The sequence below is a fragment of the Ciconia boyciana genome, chromosome 8 (assembly GCF_034638445.1).
Source record: "Ciconia boyciana chromosome 8, ASM3463844v1, whole genome shotgun sequence".
Taxonomy (NCBI): Eukaryota; Metazoa; Chordata; class Aves; order Ciconiiformes; family Ciconiidae; genus Ciconia; species Ciconia boyciana.
The window spans coordinates 16,951,314-16,976,263 of NC_132941.1; the positions used below are offsets into that span (position 1 = coordinate 16,951,314).

Sequence of the window (24,950 nt, forward strand, 5' to 3'; positions counted from 1 at the left end):
TAATACAAATCAGTTGGGGTTTTTCTGTTCGTTTGTTTTTTAATATGAGTGAAGTAAAGCAGTTTCTCTAACATTTTTCTCATCCTTTGTGATACAAATAATAAGCACAAATCATAAAAGCTCAGTACTTCATTTCTTTGTTTTCTAACTACATTGGTATGGATGCCCCATTAACTCAGAAAGTGAGTAGACATCTACAGGTATGCCACTTGTGATGAGGAAGGTTTGCATCCTTGCTATGAAAAGTATGATTAAGGTCCTAGAAAATAGATTCTGTTGTGACGGACTGCTGTAGAGTACAGGGACCAGAACATAAAGCTTTCACATTTTACACAGGACCTCTTACTAGAACAACAGAATTTGCAAAGTCACATCATCTTGTAATTATTAGTAGTCCTCAGTAATCAGCTAATAAAAAAAAATTACAGCACAAGACATAATTTCTGGGAGTCAGGTCTGGCTAACTAATACTTGTTCTTATACAAAACTTTTAATTCACAGAAGTTTGGGGACTGACATGAATATATGCCGGTAATATTCAGAATTGTTCCTCTTTTTTCTGAAGACTATATACAGTTAAAATTACAGTATTTCTTCATATTCAACTACTAGACAATACATCATGTCACTACTTAATACCCAAGTTCATATCCTTTGTTTTGACCAATATGGATCAGCTTGTTACAGTCTGTGGAAATTTGTATGAAATGTTTGAAAGCCCCATATTTTTCTTTAGCAATGTTCTTGTCCTGGGATAGTGGAGCTACACTGATCTGCATCGGCTGAGGATCTGGCTCCATAAAGTACAAGTAAAGTATTAGATCAGCACTGTTAAACCTTCTTTGCCTGTTAAATTAATTCCCTGCTCCCAGGCTCCTGGGCGACCTGCAGGTTCAGTCCCAGCTGTGGCATGAGCCGATGCACTCTGTGTGTGCAGTCTAGTCTCTCTGCTCGTCTGCTGCGGTTTTGGTGCACGCACAGACTAATTACATGCTCTTTAAATCTGGTGCTTCTTGCGAAAGCCTGTTTTACTGTGCATGTAAAGATGGGAGTTGACTTGGTTCTTCCTGGATTTGATTTGCCTCTGACTGCAGTGTCAATGCGCACTGAGGAAGGAATTCAAATGCAGGTGGTTGCACCTGCTGGACCCATTTCTTTTCTGGGAAGGCTTCTGGAAGTGCTGTGGGAAGATGCTGTGGGCTGGATTAATTATCCGGGGAAAAGCAACCCACACGTAACCATCACAGCCTCTGCCCCACTCCTGTAACGTGATCTGTGTGGGTCCACAAGTTGGCAGGAAAGGTGCTGCAGCAATTTCAGGGATGATGGCAAGGGAAGGCAGGAGGTGCTGCTAAAGCAATGCCCCTAACCTCTAATACTATCCTTGGGAGCACCTGTGTTACCAGAGGAGCTTGGGGACTAGATTAGATTACCAGTCGTGGTTTAACATTTTTAAATGGTAGTCCTGATGGGCTATGGCTCCTAAACAATCGAGTAGGTGGTATTCTGTTTCTGTTCTGTGTTTCATTTTACGGCTGTATTCTCAGACCTGTGCAGATACAGTGCCTGCTTTTCTCTCAGAAAAGCACACACTATAAAAAGTTTTCAGTAATTTACAAATCTAATAGTGCTGACAGCAGTTGAACAAAGTATTGTCAATGGATTGCAAGCAAACACTTTTCTATCTATGAACAACGTATTAACATAGAAACATTCAGATGTTAATTACTTCAAATTTAGATGATACAGATGTGAATTCTTCAGTTTCTCCTGAACTCCCCACCATATTCGCCTGAATAGACTACTAAACAATCCAACTGTTTCCAATCTAAATATATCTCTAAGTTACAAAAAAGGCAAAAAAAAAAAAAAAGGGAAGAAGATCTTACAATGGGTTGGCAGCAGGGAGTATATATGTACAAGCACTTATACAGAAAAAAGAAATCTTTTAAAATTCACTTAGAATTTTAATTACTTAAATAATTTATTTTTAAGGTGTTAACTAAATTTATTTTGAATATTTAATTTATTCAAAATTAAAAGAATTATTTTCCAGAATAACCAGAAGAAGCCTGAAGTAAACTTATATTTGGATTTAACCTTCACTTATGCTTGTGTGTTCATGCCTGTTATCTGAAACTAGAATTTGATTGTAAAAAGGAAAGGCTGTTAACACTGGCTTCAACAACAGCTAACTGGGAAGTGCTAAGAGCATGGCATGAAGCCATGTTGCTGCTCATTGGCAGCAATATAAGAATATGATATTTATCCAGTTCCTCTCTGCAAAATCCTCTGGCAGTGAAGTGAAACCGTATTTGCATGGCTTATAATCACGTCTCCATATTGCTTATATGATCCTCATAGTGGAGTAGCCTGAAGGGAAGATGATCAATAACCATGTGCAGAGTTGGTGGACCCATGCACATGTTTAATTATACAGCACTACTACTTTAGACTTTTATTGGCTTGTTTTCTGTGTTCAGCCATGAATATTAACATATTTCTGTGGTTGACATCCCCATAATTACTCTCAGTAACTACACAGTTGTGTCAGTTAAGTATTTGAGAGGAAAGAAGCAGGCCTTTTACCCATTACCACCAATACTACTAAATGCAAGAATTAAGACAGAAAAAATAATGAGCACTGATAAGTTTGACTGAACCCCTCACTGAGCTCAAGAAATTCAAATAAGCGTTTTTATGGATTTTGGAGTGTTCACTCAATTTCTGACCCCACCATGCAGAAATGTTCTTTTCATAGGAGAGAGTTTGCTCTTTTGCGTTGCAGAAAACAGCAGCCTGAAGGACTGCGTAGGTGTTCTGACATTTCAGTCATGACGCTTGTTGCATTTGTGAAGAGAGACACACAGTTGATTTTCATCAATCTGTTCCTCTCAGCCAAGCTCACGGTTTCTCAGTACCTTTGTCAGTGATTCTTCACAGGCATTAAAGAGAAGTGGGGACCATATGGATTTTTAGGGAAAGTTGAAAGTGAAGACCCTGTAAAAGAGGACTCTCAAACCTGTCCTTCAGGGGATGTAGGGTAAGGAGTAACTAGAATTTCTGTAATGCTGATTCATCCTCTCTTCCCAAGTTATTAAGGTGTCTTTGTAATACTTCTGTGTCAAGAGCTGCAGAGATGTTCAGCAGCATAAGCAACATATTTTGTACTATACCCTTCTCCAGGGAATTTTTAAATTGCCATGGTGATGTCTGTGCTGTATCCTAGATTGAACAGAGACCCCAAGACATCGAGGATAATGGATTATGTTACATATCACAGGAATTTTGGAGCTACTCTTTCTTGCTTAATTTGCCTACACTTGGAAAGATGGAGATAGTATAGTTAGAGAGACTGTCTGGGATGAGTAATGGCACTTTGCTAACTGGTCCTCTGAAGCTGGCTTTAACTATGTCCATTTGTAGTGGACAGAGCTATTCCTCATGGTTGTGTCCTAGTCAGATGCCTCTATCTCTGTGGCTCTGGTGTTCCTCAAAGGTTCTGCAGTTTCAGCATGTGAACTGATGCTAAAACATGGACAACATACTTTGGTCAGGTGTGGAAATTTCTGTTGCTGTTATTCACAAAAACAGGATAGAAGAATGCCAGCAGCAGGCTGGTGCTAGAGCTGTGTGCTCTGATCACACGAAGGGAGGGGAAGAGACAGCTTTGTGTTCAGCTCCTTGTTCTTCCATAACTTTCTCTTCTCTCCTTGAAGAAATCACCTGCTTTCCTTCCACTTTAGTTTGCTAAATATACAGGCTATAACAGCATTTCCATATGACTTATGAACATTTTGAGGAGAAAGGCTTAATAAAAAGTCAAATATGACTTAAAGTTGATTAGCAAGAATAAAAATAGAGTCAAATCCTTTGATATAATGCTGTCCTGGCATTACTGGTACATCCAGGTGTAACAACCGGACCTTTCAACTTCTGTGTTTTGCAGCTAACCTCTAGGCAAATAAATCAAGTTCAAAAGCTTTGATTCCCTCTTGTTTTTAACACTCTCTAAGGAGTGGGGCTATGGGGGCTCCATTATCCCCTCTTAGCCTGTGGAATAGTTGGTAGCTCCCAGATCCCAGCATGCGTTCAGAGCTGGGATGCCTATCTGTGTCAGACTGGCAATGATAATCAGCACCTAGAGCCAGTATTTAACACTAATTCAGGGTTCTGTCCTCTCAATGGGAGTCTTCTGTGGAATACAACGGAATCAAGAATTATTTGTAAATAAAGCAACAGAACACAGTTATTACTTTGCATGCTTGCAATAAATGTAACTGCACTTTGAGTTCTATGCTATATTTAATAATTGAACTGAGTGAAACCTACAGTGAATCATGGGAATTCATAAGATAACTTGAAAAAATGCAACCTCCCCCTCTTCAGAAGAATATTTTTTTCACACAAGATATGCTGAAGTATGTTATTAGCTAAGCTGTACTCTCCTCATTTCATATGGCTAATCCCTGCATGTTTTTGCAAAGACGAATGTGTTCAAATCTAAATACAATCTCTTGTTAACAATGATGTACTGAAAAAAAAAAGAAAAAGGACTGCTATTACGATTATGTCCCCATGGTAACAGAAATGGTACATCATGAGGCTCTCACACATATTTATAATGTCCGCTTCTTTTCTGTGAAACTCAGTGAAAATACATCTCAAGCCCACTGTGAGGACAAAGCCCTAATACAGTGAACAGTAAGCACAACTGTCAGAGCTTGTCAGAGTATATATGGAACAGAAACACATTCCCACATTTTAAGGAGGCTTCTCGCACAGATGCTCTGCCCAGAGTTAAGATGGCTCTTCTATGCTCTTTCTCCGGCAGCTTTTCTGGGAAGACCTGTGTACGTTTTGAGCAAACTCCACCTTTGCTTTAAAGAAAGATAAAGTAGTTGGGGAGAGAGCAAGTGCTTCTTGCAAAAGCATGTGAGATTAGTTGGTGTGGAGAAACCACTGGATTTTTTCAGACTTGCAAAACAAAGCACACATGGCACAATTTAAAAAAAACAACACAAAACAAAAAACCAACTCTCCCTCAGAATTTCACCTGAATTAAGTTAAGCAAAGCAATCAGACTCCTCATCTGATACTCCAGACCCAGCCTTAACCCAGGTAAAATTCTATGACATTTTTCTAATTTTTATTTTAAAGAAAAAATTAAGATATTCAAATGGCCAAAAAAGAGCATCTACTCCTATCCCAGTAGCACAGAATGCTTTAGTAACATTTTAGCATTTTAACTCTAGAAACCTTTAAAACTTTCACAGAACTTTCACTATTAAGCAGAAGCATACTTGTCTGTTGTATTCAGGTTTACTTCCTCACTCTTTTGTTTCTCTCCTTGTGCACCTGAACAGTGCACGGCACAGGTGAACTCCAGGCTTCAATACCCATGCAGAACACATACTTGAAAATCCCCATTTTTTTTAGACTTACACATAGGTCAAGCTCACAGCAAACCTTGTATTAAGTATGTGCTGGCTCAAGCGTTAAACACGGACTGGAACTGTAGCTAGTCTAGTGCTCAGGGCATCTTTCCACCACTCACACAGGAGATTTCCTTCCTTCCTCTCCCATTCCCCTCCTCCCAGCTGCTGGATGTCGTTTCTCACCAGTGTTGCCCAGGGACTTGCAGACCATCCTACTGTAGTTTCCACTACATGAAACCAGGAGCTCACCATAATGGGCTTCACCATGGCTAAAGCTTGCGCCTCTGCATACCCTGTCCCCAGATCCCTCTGCACCCAACAGCAGATGCTTGTTTCCATTTGTGGTAACACTGCGTTATTTCTGCTCTGTTCCTTAGCCTGTCTCTTCTGCTTGTCCTTGTTACTACATCCAAACATCTGGAACTAATGTCAGCAGATGTGGCAGTCTAAGCTGCTACACGTTGAGCTGTGTAACTGTGCGCAAAGACTGCACTGCTAAGGATATTTATAGCAGTGCTAAAATCTGTAATGCTACGTAATAGTTTTGTAGCAGTACTGTAAAGTATTCATTTGGCACTGTTGCATTGTTATTTGTAGCTAGGCACCATTTTCCTTGTGTTTAATTTACCGAAAATAATGTGCTTGTAGGTTAGAAGGAAGATTTACAAAGCCATTTTTTAACAAGTATTTGTTGATTTTCTTACTCATTTAATCACATTTATAATAATTCAATAAAAAAACCCAAAACATTTCTGAACAATTTCACATGTTCCTGATGGAGGGGACACACTTACAAACTGTTAAGACAGGAAAATGCTCTACAGATACTAAGTATCATATGCCCTAAGAGTAATACCCAAAAGTTAGACCCAGTACAGCATAGCTGGCTGGCTTTAAGTACTGCTGGCACTGCTTTACGCCACAGCCCAGGTAATAAAGAAAATGGCATTACACATATATATGTAGGCCAGCCTGGATGCATGCATTTCAAAGGAAGATGACACAAGTAGATATGGCTTTGAAACAAATCTTCCATATCTTGACCTTTAAACATTACACTCTGATTAAGTAAACATTTATGAAGATAGGTCACATTTTGAACGTAAGAAGCTGCACAGAATGGAAGTAATAGCAAGATGAGGTCTTGGCTGTCACACAGCACTATCTTCTAAAGAGAGGTAGCTTGAGCTGGAATGTTTGGTTTATCCAGCATTATTTCTAGTAAGCGTGGCCCACTCCTTAATTTGTACAATAAATAGTTCTAGTAAATATGGCCAGACAGAGGAATCACTGAATGTAGGTCATGGTTCTCAACCAAAACAATAACAATAAATAAATGGAATGAGAGTGCAGAGTCAGACCTTAATCCCACTGGTCTCATGCAGGAAACGTCACTGACTTAACAATGGCCCTCTCCTACAAATATTTATAAATTTGTTTATAAAATTGAGCCAATATATACAACAGTCATTAGCTCGAACACTTTGCATGGATGATTCAACTCTTTCACAAATACTCTTCAGCTGCATTGTCTTTTTCAGCTGGACATTCTAGTGTAGGTCCTTGTTCAGCTCTGCTGCACCATTCACATGATGTGAAGAGGCTGATTTTTTAAGTCAAATAGGAAACAGAGGAACTGTCACTGCATCTGGGATTGGTACTGATACTCTGTCCTTCAAGACTATGGAAAGTGCTTAGAACAGCAGGTTGTGTGGGGAATATGCCAAATATTTGCCCTGCATTGTTCCTGGCTAGAGATTTAGGGGACTTCAATAAACTTTACTCACTGTATCACAAATGAAAGTGGGCGCTGCGGGGTGGGGTGGGGGGTGAGGAGGGGGGTCTCCCTACAGGGAAACTCTGTTTCCCATATAACTCTAAGTATTTAATTTAGTCCCAGATTAGCCATTTATTGCCTTGCTCCTCTTTGAATTTACAGTCCAAAGTCAGCCTTCTTAAAAAATAAAAATGGATAGTGGCAGCAATCTGTGCCAGTCTCTGTTATCTCCAGCAACAAAACTCCACTTTCCCCAGACAGGAGCAATTCTACAGAGCAGTTCTCTATTTCACAAAGGCCTTCAGCATGTAGTGAGTACGAAGAGCAATTCATATGCCATCCATCACAAATCTAACAAACCTAAGAGCTCAATAGAAAAGAAGTTTTCTTTTCAAATTTAACTTTAATTAACTGCTCACATTTTGGTTTGCCTTAAGATTTTAATTCTTTGATTAAAAAAAAGCTAGAAGACATTAAATCAAAGATCAAGAAGCACACGAAGTAAGGAAGGCATTTTCAGGCCGGATTTCAGAGATTTAACTGCAAAAATCACTTAATGCTACAGGAGATATTTAGCTAAATCCTGAGCACAGCTGCAGCACCTTATCCCTAAAGGTCTGAAAGAACCAGAGAGAGTCTGAGTTGGAGGGTGAGAAAGTCACACAGTCAGATATCATCCTAGCAGTGAAGGTGCCTCAGGGGTGAATTTGGCTTTGAAGTGGAATGTGGAAGAGAAGAAAGGGTGATGTCCTAAATGCCTTCAGTTTTCACTAAGGTCACTAGCAGCATGGAGTGGCTGAGTATAAAGTAATGAAGACCAACTTTCAGGAGGTTTTTAGCACCAACAGAATCAGGGCAAATTAGCAGCTGACGTAAAGGGAGCTGCCTTATGCAAGCACAAGCACAAGCCAAAGGCCAAGTCATGCGGAACTGGCACACCATGCTGACTGGGCTGTATAGTAAAACACATCATAAACTATGTTTAAACAGTTTAAACAGTTTGTAACAGTTGCTGTGATTTTGAAGGAGTGTTGCTTCTCAGCAGTAGGCTGTACCACTACAAGATTAAGTCATAGATGTAAGAGCTCTGTTTTTATATAAAAATCTCACTGATATGGCAAAAGTCAGAACACCAAATATAAATGTGTGCTTAAGATTGAAGTGGCCTCGAGAAAAATGCAGTGAAACAGTGAAAATTTATATTTTCCACTTTTGACTTTTTACTGAATCATTTTGCACTTTTTGCATCTATTTTCAAGAAATCAGAAACATTCTGTGGCCTGTTCCTGGTGTTGAGCCTCACATGCTGGATCATGGAATATTATTAATATTATTTATGCATTGGTAATGCCTGTTTATGCAGCATTTTCTGCATAATTGGAAATATGTGCTGTAAGCTGAGTCGAAAACATTTTACTATAATAAAAAGGTATATTGCTGACTACTGGAGAAGTGAAGGGTAATTGCACTAACCTATTCCTTTTGTGGTGAAAGTGAAGTCGGGTGCAGAAGAGGCATCAGGAGTTCAAATCTCTTTCATCTCACAAATCCTGTACACTGCCTTTTTCTTCATCTTTATGTTGCCTAAAAAACCTGTTTCACATTGCCAACTTGCCGTGTAGCTTTTTATTCCTATGCAAAAAACCCAAACATTCCTTAATTCCATCCAAATTTGCATTTTAATTATTCTTGCCTTTTGGCAGGTGCAATGTAGGTGATGCCTTAGGCTTCAGGGGTAATGAATGTGCACCCATTACGGGGCAGCCTGACACTGCACCCTCTACTACATTCTTCAAGATCAAGACTTGCTGCAGCTACAGCCCCCACCTATGGATGACTAGAGGTAGTCCTTGGCAAGCAGCTGCAGTTTTCATTTCACTGTCCTTGCAGAAGCATCAGGCTGGCTTTTTTAAGCAACGGATTTTTATCCTCACCCCTGAGATAGCAAAATTCAATTTTGCACCACTGCACCACTAAGAAGCCTTGAGCCACCTTTAATACAAAAGTTTAGCATTAACCATGGCACATGAGGAGAGGATAATTGCAATAATCCCCCATGTTGGCTTAGTGTTATAAAGAATGTGAGGTCACTATGGTGTTTTCAGATGGGCTCCAGGTGGGTGAAGCTGGACCACATGCTGGTCTGGCCTCTCCTGGAGGTTGGCCTCACAGGGTGCTGGTATCCACCAGCATGATGGGCAGGAATGGAGAAGTCCAGCCCCTTCACTACTCTCCATAAGTTTTGAGGAGCTCAGATTCATCTTGTCACTATGGCTGCATAAAGTATGGCCACAGCATCAATCTTTTGTCAACTGGCCATTTTATGAGTGCTTAAATCACCCTCCAGCCTGTTCTCCCAGTACTAATCCTACAAGAATTCAGGCTTTTTCACTTACACACACATACAGTTTCACTTTCACATACAGTTTAGTGAGCTCAGTGCCTGACTCTAAAAAGGAAGAGGAAGAAGATCGCAAGCTGTGTGAAGCAAAAATTAAACATAACAGGGTTTTAAATGATTTGGGAAAAAACGTCATTAGGTGCTAGTAATTTGACATCGTGGATTAGAAGATGTTGAGAATGTTTAACGAGCAAGTGCTGAGACAATGAGATAAGAGCTAATAAAATTATTAACCTGCCGGTTTCAGTAGGATGACATTCAAGCGAATAAAAGTGAAAATCTGTATAGGGAGTGCCTTACATGTGGCTGCCAGCCCATTTTTAACTTCAGACTACAATTATTAATTTCAGTCTTGCTAGGAGGTACCAGTCAGGATCCTAGCATTATTGCTATAACAAGGGATATCTTAAAATGTTTCTACAAACTTTTTTATTAAGGTTCATAGTAATTGAAGCCCAGTTCAAAGAGGCTTTACTTTTTCTGTAATTTAGGTGAGATTCAACCATGTAAAAATAAAGAATCTGGATTTGAAGTGCAAGAATTACAGTTAATAGATTTTAGTCAGGACATCACTTTATGCAAGTCTTCTGGGAAGTATGTGTTTCTTGCTAGGTGCTGCACATCACTGTCTGCATGCCAGTCTATAGGCATGCAAGCTTATTTTACTTCTTTTTCCCCTTGCTTTTTGCTGCATTCTAGTGTGAATACTAGATGTGCTGACATCCCTTTGGAAGTCAGCAGATAATGCTTCTTACAAAGTTTGTAATGTCCAGGCTAATGCTCTTCACAAAGCATTGTCAAATTTCCATCTTTTCTTTTATATATTCTGTTGAATACAGGCTAAGGGAAGGATAATGTGAGAATCTGGTACTTTTTCCAAACATGATCAGTCTGATAGACTGTTTAAATTGAAAAGACAAAACCAGAGATAGGAACTGCAAGAATGGAGATGATGCAATTCCCTTCAAAAACTTCCAGAAATTGTTACCTCTACCTTCAAAAATGAAGGACCATTCAAATCTTCCTTATGTCAGCTACTTTCCCTTCATTAACTACACTGCCATAAAATAACGTGATAAGCAGTTCAATAGCAATTTGCCATCTGCCCTCACAGATCATGACTACAGTTATGAATCAAGTAGACCGAAGTAGCCTCCCACCCACCTCCCAGTGCACGAATGAAACCTAACTCTTCATTAGCTGTGCTACTTGGCCAGTACTATCTGAACAGCAGGTAACCTAAAGTAGCTGGTATGGGAAAAAAACACACCAATCCAAACAACATGATATAGTTTCTGGTCTCATTCTCTTACTAATTTTCCCAGCATCTCAGAATATATTGTGAAGTCCTTTTTCTTTGCTCCTTTACAGTAGAAGGGGTTTGTAATAGGAGCTGCCTTGCTTTTGTGTTCCAACACTTCTTCTGTAAGTAAGTGTTCACAAAATATTGCGAAGTGACAAAAACTGGTGAAGTTCTATGAAGCATTTCAAGCCCACCCATCATTTTATGGGGAAGTACTGCACAACTCTGATGAAACCAGTCTTAATACAGTTTGCTGTAAAGCTTTTAAAACAGCATCAAAAACCCTCTCCTAGCCAGGAGAAACCCGGCAAGGATGTCTCCTGCCCCACCTTTCGCCAGCTTCACTTGGGACCATAGAGAGGGACAAACCCTCTAAAATCAGAATCTTTTCTCTAGTGATGGGTGAGTCAGTCCAATAATGACTAAAATGTTGTTGAAAGCTGGAAGAGTATATTTTGTTCAAATATACTCTTTCAGGCTCTAAATGCTTAAAATAACAAAGAAACACCAGGAAAACAGCATGGGCCATCTTCATTTAGGGCTTCTCTTCACTGTACAAATTACTTGTGAGTTAATACTCTGAGGGCACCCTCTTTGAGCTAGGTTTGAGTGAAAGATCGCACTTTAGAATAGCTCTTGGCTTTCAGAATACGTCTGCAGAGTCTCCTGCAGGCAAACCTGTGATGGCTCTGCCATGTGCCCAGGTGCCTGGCAGTGTGGCAGGCAGCTGAATCATTCTGCCAGCAGCACAGCTGGATTAAGCGTACTGTCCCCCTCAGCCCTGCTAGTTTGACTGCTCAGCGATGGCTCTCTAGCCTGGTTCTGTGATGTGTGCTGGTTGATAGTAGAGCTCCTTTCTAGTACTCCTAAAATAGTTCATCTGACTATGGTGTGGGCTCAGGGCTTCAAAATAAATCCCCACGGCATATCATTAGCTTAAGCATCAGCAGCGCTCCAACTTTAGTACAATCTTTTCCTGCTACTGAAAGGGAATTTTTGAAACATCAGTAATCTAAGGCTGGGGCCATTCATGTGTAGAAAGAGATCACACTGTGAATAAAATGTGAGTGTAACTCAGAATTTAACTGTGCAGGAGTACATGCCATCCAGCTAATACTCCTGAAACAAGTTTCCCACAACATAATGGATTCTGAATTGCTCTGCACCTTTGAGTAGCCAGTTACGCCTGTGCAAAGCAACACAACTACTGTCTGCCCTGCAGAGAAACCACACAGCAGTGGTGCTCTCCACTTTGCTCAGATGCAATAGATGGGACATTGCGTTATAGGAACTTGTCATGTCCATCTGGAACAGCACACAGAGCTTTGAGAAAATGCTATTGAACTTTTAGTGATAAGTTATCACCGGTGGTATTTACGTCTGACCTAAAAATGGCTATCATAAATAGAAACATATATGTTTTACATGTCCTTAATTTGCAACACTTGTCTATAGACTTTAGGTCATGGTGATATGAATGGTAAGGATTGTTTCTTTATTCATGAATTAAAGATCCCATGCAAACTAGTTTTGTTGTGCTATAACACTATAAGCAGGTTGTTGAAAGAGGCACCAAATTAATGTTTATATGGCTAGAGAATAACAGCTACTGTGGCAAATTAATTACTGCTTTGACTGGCTGACTTCTTCAGCAATGCCTTCAGCATGCTAATTCAATGCAGCTTAATAATGTATTCCTGAAACCTAAGGGTTAAAGAGACCTGTTTCCCCAGGATGCCATTTAAATGACTTGTTCACTTGAGATACTTTTGAAAAAGTAAGGTTAATGGAGGTGATGAAGCAGAAAATAGAGAGGAAAAGTGCTGAATCGCTAACTGTGGTCTGTGCTTCTTTATATTTTTAATTTTACTTTTCATTTTAAAGGAAGGTAGGAATGTGCATTTGAGGGCAGACTTTATTCATGCACAATACCGATCTTTCCCTAAAATCTTTTTATTTGTCTGTATGTTGTACATTTAGTTGTGATTATACACGAGCTAGTAACACTGGCATACATTTACTGATGCTGCTCCTCAAAAGGCTTCACTTGCTTTAAGAATGCCATTGTCCCTTGCCCTGTATTTGATTTTACATGGTCTGTAACTTTTTACTGTTCTACTGCTCTAAAATGACTTCAATTAAAGGTCTCTCAGGACTTTTGTTCAGTTAGAAGTCCACTGAACAACAGCAAAAGAGTAAAGAGTACTGACCTTTAGTAAAGAGAATTATCAAAAAAAGAAAGCTTTTTTTAAATGAAATATGATTAAACCTTTTTTTTTTTGGCCATTTTTGGGCCTTTAGGAACAACATTTAAGTTCAAGAGTGACAGATTTAAGTTCAGAGGTCTAGATGTACGAGCAACTCTGACAGTTGCTGCTGTACAGGTGACTGAAACTTGCTATGACACTTCCTTAGAGTAAATGAAGCTTTGACTGGTGTTGGGACAGGGATTGTGCATTCAGTTTGGAGAACATGTAATACTGACAGTATATATAATATATCCCATTAGCTTCACACAACCCAGGTGGATACTGATACAGTACCTCCACAGAAATAAGGTCACCAATGTTTTCCTGTGTCTGAGGAGTGAAGAATTAAACTCTTTAATTAACTGCAGCATTAAGATGGCTATTGTGTCACCTGAACTTACATCACATAGGCACAGGAGGCAAGGGGGAAGGCCTTCAAATTGGAACTGTTCCAGGCGGAATAATAACGTTCTGCCCTGACAACATTTTTCTGGTAAAGCTGATAGAACACTTTTTGTATAGTTCCACTGATATTCAGTGGTGCTGCTTGCCTGTTAAGAAGCTACTCAATATGGCCTCAACACAAATCATCTGAGCTTAGTCACACTTTCTTTGTTCAATATTTTTTCTATTACCTGCATATGTCTGGTGTGTAAGGTTAATTAGTGAGAGGGCTGCTCCTAACAAAGGTGAAACAGGCAACCCCTATTGTAATCTGCTTTGCCTTTTGAGGTTCTTTATTAAAGGAGGAGCCCCAGGGAAGAGTCTGGCGGATGGACACCCTCAGGAAACAGTTTGATTGACTGTGGTAATATGAAACACATTAAAAAGTACCTGTGAAAACTTCTGTTGCAGTAAGTTCCAGGCAATGATTCCCTTTGCTTTAAAACATACCTTAGCACAACTGGCTATTTCGTAACAGTCAAATATATTTACTGGTGGTGTTTTAACTGTATGGTACTAAGCTGTGGTTTGTTTTTTCCTTCTTCCTCTCCTTCTCCTTCCTCTCAGGATGAAAAGAATCAAGTCTTAACAACAAACATCTGGCTGCAAATGGTGAGTTTTGAAACAAAGTTATGGGTTTTTTTCCCCTTTGGTCTTTGAGTTTAATCTGGTGCAGGGTTTGAATTTTAGGAAACTTTCAAGCTTTTGTTCTATATCTTGCTACATAGTGGACAAAGCTAAGCTGAATGGAAAACTGTAAGGCTGAGATTTAGGTCTTGATGTTGTTTCAGGTATTTCTGAAAACTTTTAAGAATCTGAGTCACTACATCTAAGTTACTAATTCATTGTAGTTGATTTAGTCATGCTAAACTCTTGACTGTCGTAAGACACCGGTGTCCTAAGAGTCCCAGGTGGAGTAACTGTAAGTGCAAGTGCCTTATCACCCACATCAACAAATCCATTGTTGTGGTAAATAATTTGATTGTGAAAGAGAACTATGCATGCAAGAAATACATTTCATCTGTAATAGCTGTTCTGATCAGCACTCTGAAAATCACCAGATGGTTCTTCTGATACAGGGGAAAAATTGTTCCAAAGAGGCTCATTATCTCCTGAGAGCTTGCTGCCACTGTCCTAACTGAATGTCTCAGCCATCCTACTTGCTTTGCTGTCTATCTCCTTAAGAAACTGCAAAAGGATTTTAATTAAAATGGCCATGCTGTTCCCGTGTTGTTCAAAATGTTGTTGTTTAAACATAGGTCATCATCAGAAGTTAACTGAACATGAGAGGTTTTTTATATTAGTTCTCCAAATTCTGTATCTCAGCTACATGACTAAAATAGGTATTGGAATATCAGTTCAGTTTCCTAATGTTCAGCTGGGAACAGTATACTTTTTCCTGATTTCCCGGTTTGTTTTGCCCGCATAGGATGTTCATTTGTCAAACAGTAGCCTTATTTTGCCTTTTGTTGCAATGTTTAGTTGCTAGAGTTGTGACAGAATTTCACATCCTCTCTTAGTTCTTAACCGTAACTATTGCCACCACTAGATAGCACAGCAGAGAAATTTGTCCCCATTAACTCATGGCACGCATTGCTGGGCAGGACTAAGTTTCACTCACTTTTAAATAAATGGAACAGATAATAGAACATTCAAGAACTTTGTGAGAGTATTTTTAATTTCTTTTCTCTGTAAGGTTAACTAGCCAGAGAGCTGCTCCTAAGCAAAGGAGCGTACACAGGTTTATTCTGACTTGATTGGTTATTTTTTTGCATTAGTTTAATGCTAAGATTTAGAATTAACAAGATGCTTCTTACCATGCTGACTACTGTGGGCTCCTAATGCTTCCACAAAACATTTCTACCATAAGTTTGTGCTTTACAAAGACGGGGTGATATGGGGAGCTCTCTCCATGCCCTAGCAGCTATGATGAGAATTTGCCATTAGTTTAACTCCCATCTGTATTACAGAAACTGAACTGTTTGGGTTAAGTAGAAGTTTACAGAAGAGTTTTATTATTCAAAATAAGCATGCTGCTTCCACAGAAACTTTACACCTTTCGGTTTCTTTAACCAGCTCATTCAGTTTAAATGTATTATTTTTTCTTTTATTGTAACATTTTTTATAGAGCACCTCTCTTGCACTGTGGTAGGCCTTAGAAAACAAATGAAAGACTATTTTGATGACCTACAAAGGATAGCATGGCTATTCCATTTATTCACAAAGAAAAGTTGACGTGGAAGAAGCATTCAGCTCATGTTATTTTACAGGCTTGTTGTACAGTAAGATTAAAACTGTCAAGTATAATATGTTTTTGGCTTTGAGCTACAATGACAACAGTTGCTGTGATTTCTTACCAGGAAAACAGGTGACAATTCATACTCGAGAAGCTATCACTTATTTTCCTTCTCTTTTATCCCACAGCATCCTTATCCTTTTTGAGATTGTTTTTTTTTTTTCCCCTAAGGAAATTCCTGATTCTTTTATATATTCTGTATTTCTTTTGATTTATTCACCTTAGCACATAATGTATGTGGAGCATGTTAGGACTGCAATAAGCACATCACTCGATTACTACAATAAACATAGCCACTCTTCATGGCCTATGTAGACATTAAAAAAAAAAAGTGTTCGCATATTAACTGTCTATTAATGGTATACTAGACAGATTAAAATAATGCTTAAGGCAAACATATACCATTTTATTATGCTAAATTGTCTGAAGTAAGTTTTTCCCTGAATTTCCCTCTCCATTCCCTTTCTTGATATATATGTGTGTATAATCAGAGATGTATCTTAAATATATTTTATCTAATCATCACTGAAATACTTAAATACAAAAACTAACCTGGGAAAAAGGGGAATATAAATCCAGTATTTATACATGCAGACTCTTTGATCCTGACCACTATCTCCATGGCAATACTGTTCAGTATCAAAATCTTAAACTTGATCTAAGTTACAGCAGGAGCCTTGGCTAGTCACATAGATTAATACTAACCCAAGTACCCTGAGCTGTTTGCTATTTTAATCTGGATGAAATGTACTTCAGCTATGCTGGAGACTGTAGCTCTAAAGTTAAAACAAAATGAGGCAGCTCGTGTCCAGCTGGATGGGCAAGCACTTTGTACACATGGCTAAACAGAGCAACCGTACAATCTGCTTAACATTTTCTCTAATACAGACTTTAATATTACATTTTCTATCACCTTTGACTGTCTTTGCATCATTCAGTGTCACCCTATGCTACATCATATCGGCCATGATAACTCCTAAAAGAAGTTAGAATAAGAAATTATTGGATATATTGATATAAATTATTGTAATGTAGTTCAGATGGAAATGAAGAGGGACCCTGCTGCACACAAGCAAGCCGGTGGGCAGTGAGCTTTGCAGCAGCTGCCCGCAGCCTGCCAGCCCCAGCTCTGCAACCGCTGCTTGGAAAGTGACCTGTTCTGTCAGCTCCTGAAAATGAGTCGCCTAAAGCCAACAAGAACCCACAGGTTTAAATGCCTCAAAACCACACATCGTATTTTTTTAGATTGCTGGACTTTGTAAAAAATAGAAGTATCATGAGGATCTCAGTATTTCTACATTCCAAAAAGATGAAGTGGTAAAAAATACAGTGACATTTGTCTATCGGGACATTCATGTAATACCATTTACTGTAAAAACAGGTGTAAAATTTCAAAAAAAAAAAGATGAGAAGCAGTTGATCAGCTTATAGAAGCTGTGTATAGATGAGCGTGAGCAATACATGTAGTTTAATTAGAGAACCAGAATGGAGCAAGCAGTGAAAAGAAAAAACTATGAACAGAGCTGATCAGATATTCTGATTTAAGATTTCTGTAAAAAACTGTTATCTGTAAAGCAAAAGGAAAAAGCAATGCACAACTCAGATCATTTGTTCAGGTGACAAGGCGCTACCTAGTAAAAAATGAATGAGATAAATATGGAAGCACAGGCCAAGAAATTGTATAGCAAAAGCTTTATAAAAGATGTGTGATGAATGCTATTAGATGTGTTGCATGCAGCAAAATGGTCACTTACAAACACTGTTCTAGAGGTACAAGAATGAATTTGAATACCTGCAGCATAAGACTAACTGGGGACTTGTTTGGTGTATCAAACTGAAACTGCCCTGTGACAGTAATGCAAGGAATTATATAGAACAATTTGATGTGAATGCCCCATGAGAATGATCAATAACATTACCACCACAATACCCATTGGAAATTTTTTCTGACCTTAATGTCTGTCAAAGATTTTGATAAGGGCCACTAGATTGTTGAAGGGATAACTATTGTAAATTTACTCACCCATTTCAAAGTTTACATTTAAAAGACTAACATTTGGCATTGCAACAGCGCTGTAAATCTGGAGAAGTTTTCACTGTAAGTTATGTGATGCCTACAGCTATGTGAAATTAATGTAAATAACATAATATGGGGATAGAGAGAGGCACATTCCAATGAAGCATAGAAATTATTAGAAAAAATACATTTTGTGAAACAAAATGAACTTTATTTCCTATCTATACCTTTTGCGCACAGCAGTGATCACCCTTGTATCCCGACAAGTTATCTGCTTAGTAAGCGGTGAAGTGCAACCTCAGTTTCAGGAAAATACAGTAGCTCATGCTAGTGTTTCTCAGGAGACCGGGAGATAACCAGCTTGCTAGAGCTGCCATGGTACTCTGAAGTTTGGGGCAGTGCTTTTGTTTATGACTGTGCACGACCATATGTTTCAATGACAGTATCTGGGATTTAGCAACGCTAAACACAGATCAAACCCCTGTTGGTTTGACCGCGACGGACTCCCTGCCTATTCTGGCAGTCAAGGATGGGTTGAAAGGAGCATGGATAGCCCCCAGGACAGAGGCCTCCGGTGCAGTAAGTGCCACCCAAGAAGGAAGCTTGTGGGACAGTGCAGTGCTGCTGAGCATCTGCCCCCCAGGTTGCCTAACTTCAGGCCACAGGAGCTGCTAAGACCTTCTATGCTAGTATTAACTGTTCTGCCATTTCGGTTGTATTCCCTGTCAGCAGTGACTGTTGGCTGCTCTAGCTCATGTCTATAATCAAGTTATTACAACCTGAGAATTTCCAACAACAGAAAACAAAGTTGTCTGTGAAGATAAACATAACTGAAGTTAATGTATGAATTGTAAAAGAAAATCTGTTCTATCCCAAATTGGCACCTGAGACAGCATGAACAATAAAATACAAGCACCCCAAATCTTCTTTTATAGGCTGTTATGTGCACTGCATCGTGAATTAAAAATGAGATTTTAATGCTTTCCATTGAGCTCTAGGTGGCCTAATTCACCCTTTCCAAACATTTCACTGCCTGAAGCTAAATAGTGTCTCTTTAACAAGAGAACACTTGTTGTTTCAGGCTATCGGTCCCTAGAGAGAACTACAGTAAACCAGTGGATGAGATGACCTAATTTACTCTTTGTGTGTATGTCTTAGTACTGGACAGATCATTATCTACAGTGGAATGTGTCTGAATACCCGGGAGTGAAGAATGTCCGTTTTCCTGATGGACTGATTTGGAAGCCAGATATTCTTCTCTATAACAGGTAGCCACACTTTTTTCATGTGGGGAAGGAGAAAATATCATAGAATTATAGAATCACAGAATAGCCCAGGTTGGAAGGGACCTTGAAAGGTCAACTGGTCTAACCTTTTGTGGGAAAGGGGCCCCAGATGAGATTATCTAGCACCCTGTCCAATTGCAAAGATAAGGCAAGGCAAATGACATAATCATCTCATCAAAATGCTTAGGTTTTGAAATACTTTTCCAAAATGTTCTAGGTTTTTGCAATACTGGAAAATTACCAGTCTCCTGTTTACACAACAGAAGGCCATATTTGCAAATACTTCGTAAACAACGACATCCTCCCTACCACCAGTTCTAGATAGGTTTTGTGAGATTATTAGAAAACTAAACTTTTCCGGCTGTGTTTAATGGCACAGGTAGTGATAACTTCCTCTTAAATTATTTGTTTGGTCTAAATGTTTACTGGTGAATTCAAATCTGACTTTGACTGCTTGTCTAGTTTTAGTGTGGGTTTCACTAGAGGCAGGATAGGTAAATGCCAGTAAGTATGCTTGCATTTTCCCATGTCCAGTTTTGGTGTTACTCTTTCTTTCTGCTACAAAAATAGCTACAATATTTGCTGCTCTCCTCTTCAAACTATCTGTTCTGAGTTGGGCTTATTTCAGGGACAGAGAGATTGCCATCAATCCACTGCAGAACCTTGGGCTGACATTGAGAGATTCTTTGGCTGCACCATTATATGGTAGTTCCCATTGTGGAATTTATTTAGTTTAAAAAGATAAAGCACCAAGAGCTGTCTGCTCTTTAACAGCTTGCCTTTTTCTGCAGTTGTTGGGGGCCTGTGTGCTATTCCCCAGGTACTGGAAAAACCTTACATCTGCTTTGTACATGTTGCACTGGCTCTTTTGTGGTAGCCAGGGTACATTGTTATTTTTTTGCCCATGCAGATGACATGAACCTTTTGTCTTCCTGGAGGCTTTTTTCCTGTTTCTGTGCCATATGTTTACTAAGAAGACAACCCTGCTGTGTTTATCAACCTGATTCCCCCTCCCCACTTCAGGAGCTGCTTTGTGTTGCAACAAGACCTAGAGAATAGCTGTACCCAGTATGTCGGCTGCAGTTATGCTCCCTTTTGCCATTTGATGATCACCTTTATGATCAACGTCACTGTCACAGGTGTTGTTGAATTGTAGTGATGTGATAACAGCACCCAGTGACAGCATTTGTCAGCCACTTAGTACTTCTCTCTAGGGCCTACATTACTGCTTTGCTTACAGCATGCTGCAGTGCTTCTCTCAAAGGTACAATTAATACTAAATGATTTGAGGTGTTCTCCACTAGAGTTCACCATACTTACTGTCTGTCAAAATTACTTCTTGTTTCTGATCTAAGCATGGCAATTAGCACTTCAGTTGTCCATACACTAGCCTAAAAAACCTTTCAAATGCTCTGTACACAAAATGGCGCAGCATGCAACCTGGACAGGTATTTTTGCAACATTAATCTTGCTTAATGTATTTTTCAGTGCAAATTTGTTCTCTTGAGCATTTATTCCTAGCTACCTGATTCTGTAAATGACAGCATTCTTGGGAGAATTCGACAAATCACGCATTCATTTCTATTCTTCTGCTGAATAACACACCGTGTATGCTGTAAAATTGGTACTCTACAACAGCAGTTTAGAGGTTTCCAAAAGAATGAATTATGACAGTATTCTTCCTCACATATATCACATACCTGAGAGAGACTTTCAGTGTGTCTGAGGATTTATGCTTCAATATTTACGTATATCCAAAATAAAAGGGTAATCTTTTTAGAAATTAGTAATATTAATACATACATGCTAATTGTAGCTGAAGTACATTATAGAATGAGAAGGGTAACTTAATAACCTGAAAAACTGAAAACACTAGTTTTCTGTTAATAGAGGTTTTTGAATCTTGGGATTGTTAACTATGGCACAGTCATGAAGTAATTATTCTACAGTGTTTCTATTTCAAACACATATTTAATCCAAAATCTTACTCAGAGTTTAGTCAGAGAGCAAAGCTATTTAAAACAAATTCTTATTCCTGTATGAAATTGCATTGGGAATGTTATGATGTTCTCTTATAGTGACGTGGTATTTTGAGATAGATGCTTTCAATTTCTATATACTTCACTAGGGACATGCATCTGCAGTTACAAATAAATGAATGCACTATAAATTCATTTTTCATTTTAATGAATGCATGTTTCATTCTGTCTTGAGTCCTTACGCATCTTGCTGCGGCCTAGTACAGGCAAACTTGTGGCAGCTGTATTAAATTTTACAACCAGTCTATTGTGAAGAGAGCAGGGCCAGTTTATCTGTAGTTTTTCTGAGGGAAGAAAATCTTGGTCTATGCACAAGTTCCAGGATTGGCTGTGTTAGTGTCACATATGGCTCTCTTCCACTCCCTTAGTTTTACTAGACTTATTAAAAGTGCTCATTTCTGGTGGTATTATTTTCCAAATGGCCACATAGTGTTCAGTACTTCATGGAATAACAAAAATTCTGGTAGTTATGTCTCATTTTAACAGTTTCATTTTTTCAGTTTTATAAACCTGAGATTCTCTAGATAGGCCCCAGTGGGATTATATCTGCCAGGTACAGCTTTGTCATCTCAATGTACTGCAGACAATATCTGCTTTCAAGTGGTTATGCCCCGAAGAAGAAATGTAGCAGAAATGGTTTTCTATCATTACATTTGAGCACAAAGTCTCATCAAGCAAAGGCTTAGCTACTTGGTGGATTCCCAATTGAAGCACTGCATTTCAAAAAACAATTAGAAGCACAGTGTAGAAAAACACATATGCTCCTTTTTCAGAAAGAAGAATTTCATATTTGAGTCTGAGTACCTCTTGATATTCCTTTAAGAATGTTTCTCACGAAAGGCAAAGTCACATGGCAATGAAACCTAGGTTCCTTGACCACTTGTGTCTTTTTAAAAATTTTATTTTTGCCAATTACCAGAAACAGCAGCAAGGTCTTAGAAGCAACCCTCTGCTGCTTAACTGCCCTTCGCTCAAGAGGAAGAGAACAGAATCTAGCCTAGGAGGCTAAGAATTTTATTTCTAGTCATTAAGTTCCACTTTACAGGTAATTTGTGTGGCATGGATATTTTTACATCCTAAATTTGGCCACTTGTTTGAGTTTCATCATGTAGCCCTTATTAATTTCAAGTCAAAGCAATTACTTGTCTATGTCTAATATAGAAACCTGTTGCAGGACTTTAAGTCTGGTTTTCTAAGGAAATGAGGCTGATGCACATGTGTGCATGCACACCTCTATGGATATACGTGTTTGTGTATGATCTTTCTTGCTGCCCCTTTCCCCAATATCCTCTGAACCCATTTCTGCCAAATTTAGCAGCGCAATCAGTAGAGATCTTAGCAGTATCAGTTTCTTACAAATGCCATGAAAACAGGCAGCCAGGATAAGGAGGGAGAACAATTAGTGCTCCAACTGGAAAAGAAGCTGCAACATGAACTCAGAGAACCCAGCCATGAGCTGTGAAGCTGAAGGAGAGCAGCCTACGTTAGTTCAACTGCCTTAGAACTGAATTGCCTTTTCCCCTCAAAGTGCTAGAATCCATTCATGCTATATACACAATATTTAGACTCTTCTGCTTGTCTTCAGAGTTCAAATTAAATAGTTGCAAAGATTTTCAATACTGTGAGCCTTCTGCTCACCACAGGAAAAAATGCAACTCCAGATGGGCAAGAAATTATTTGGATTTAGTTTTTTCTTGTCTGCATATTTTGCAGACCAGTCCAGATATTTTTTAAATATAATTTCTTCAAATACCTAAGGGGAAAATAAAATGCAAAGTAACAAGGACTAAAATAATGATTGCTTAATTTTACCTTCTGAGATACAAAATTTGCATCAGAATAGATCAAATATTAAAGTCCTCTTTTTTAAAAAGAATATTTCAGTACGGGTTTTCCTGCTGGAAAAATATACCATTTATTATATACTTTATTTTCTGCTATAATTATGAATGTTTCACTTTCTGCCCATCTCAGATTCTTACTGTATTTTTCTGATGATGTTTTAGAAGGTGATTAGAAAATTATGAGATACTAAACCACTAATAGGCAGAGACATCAGAGACTTGTGTTCAAATCATCTTAGAGACAACACAGGGTTTTTGATCAACGAAAGCACAGACTGCAGCAAGAAGCCAGACCCTGAGGCTTGTGCGACCTGCTTTGCCCTGCCCCAGAGCAGCTGGCACTGTATTTGCCTTGTGTGCCAACCCGTCCCCACAAGGTGACTGTTTGGAAACTACAAACAATACAACAAAGTACAGTAGCCTATGTGTCATTTTGCTTATCCCCTGCACAAATGAAAGCCCAAGAAAGGAGCCTATGTCTATAATCAGGGCCAACAGCCATCAGACGTGAACTCAACCCAGCAGTTCCTGAAATAATTTTGAGATGCAAAGATCATTCTCTGCTAGTACCTTCCCAGTACATTCTGTGCAATTTAATCTAGGCACCAATTTCAATAACTATGACAATTTCTTGAATGCCTAGGTCACAAACTTTAAAGGATGTATAGATCAGAATCTGTAATACCTTACCACAAAAACCTGCAGTAGTAAATGGGAACTGTGAAATAGGGCACAATACTGTATGAGTATATATCCATTGCAATGCTAAGTAATCTAAACATCTTTCATAGAGCGATTTAAGTCAGCAAACTTACTAAACTTTTCATAGGAAAGAGTCTTTATTTCATCATCTAAATATTTGAAAATAGGTTGTTTCCCATCTAGAGGTTCTTAAAATTTTAATGCCTAGTAAATTCCTGGGTCATAGTGTCAGATGTAGTTGAGATATTCCTCGGCAGTAGCTGCCAATTCATAATTTGAAACACTCTCCAAGTAACATTATGATTCTTGTCTAAAGACTTGTAAGAACGGCACACCAGGGCAGTCCTGGCCAGCACCACTACACTGCCACCTCTAATAGGGCTTCTTTTTCTTGCTGAACCCAGTTTGTGGGTTCTGAAGTAGGTAATGAAGGCTAGAGCTGCATTAAACAGTCTTATGTATGACATGTAGTAATAACGTTCACCCCTGCAAAGGGGTAGGATGAGACACTGGCGTATCCATCTCCTCGGTATTCATTAGTTGCTGTTAATGTGGACAGTAAGAGAACAGATTTCCCTGTACAGTTGCTTGAGAAGTTTTTTAAAAGTGCTTACATTCCAAATGGAAATCAATAGAGCCAAGGCACTGTAATGAATGTAGTGGGATAGATGAGCAGCGAGAATGAGGTGGCTCACCTTCACTTACAGTTGTTAATCAGGAGCAAATCCAATAGTATCAGGCCAGTTACTCTGAGGCCACAGAAAACTGGTGACAGGAGAAAAGCTGTCAAGTTTTTGGGGAGAAATAATCCTTTAATGAAGAACAGATTCATCTCAGTTATTCTTCAGTCAGTCAAAGAGCATATAACCCATTTTGTTTCTTCCCTATTCTAGTGCTGATGAAAGATTTGATGCTACATTTCACACTAATGTTTTAGTCAATTCTTCAGGACATTGCCAATATCTACCACCAGGTAGGCTGTTTTCATGTCATAAATTTTGATAACTCAGACTACTTATGTATGGTGTGGTTTCAAATTTGACATCAATTCTCTGATATTTTATTTATCTAGCTAGCATCATCTGATAGATTTAAGCCTAGATGCATCACGAATTACATGGTTAACACTTTTGTACAAAAACCACCATACAAGA

At 38.9% G+C, this 24,950-nt stretch overlaps 1 protein-coding gene and 1 long non-coding RNA gene across 2 annotated transcripts in view; one reads left to right on the plus strand and one right to left on the minus strand.

Moving 5' to 3' along the window:
- LOC140655568 (uncharacterized) overlaps positions 1–24,950 on the minus strand; it is a 92,711-nt gene that overhangs the window by 18,706 nt on the left and 49,055 nt on the right. The gene's annotated exons all lie outside the window — the stretch shown is intronic.
- CHRFAM7A (CHRNA7 (exons 5-10) and FAM7A (exons A-E) fusion) overlaps positions 1–24,950 on the plus strand; it is a 43,873-nt gene that overhangs the window by 8,655 nt on the left and 10,268 nt on the right. The window contains exons 3-5 of the mRNA XM_072871358.1: positions 14,180–14,224; positions 19,084–19,193; positions 24,690–24,769. Coding sequence (XP_072727459.1) covers positions 14,180–14,224; positions 19,084–19,193; positions 24,690–24,769 — 235 coding nt within the window. The remainder of the gene's footprint in view (positions 1–14,179; positions 14,225–19,083; positions 19,194–24,689; positions 24,770–24,950) is intronic.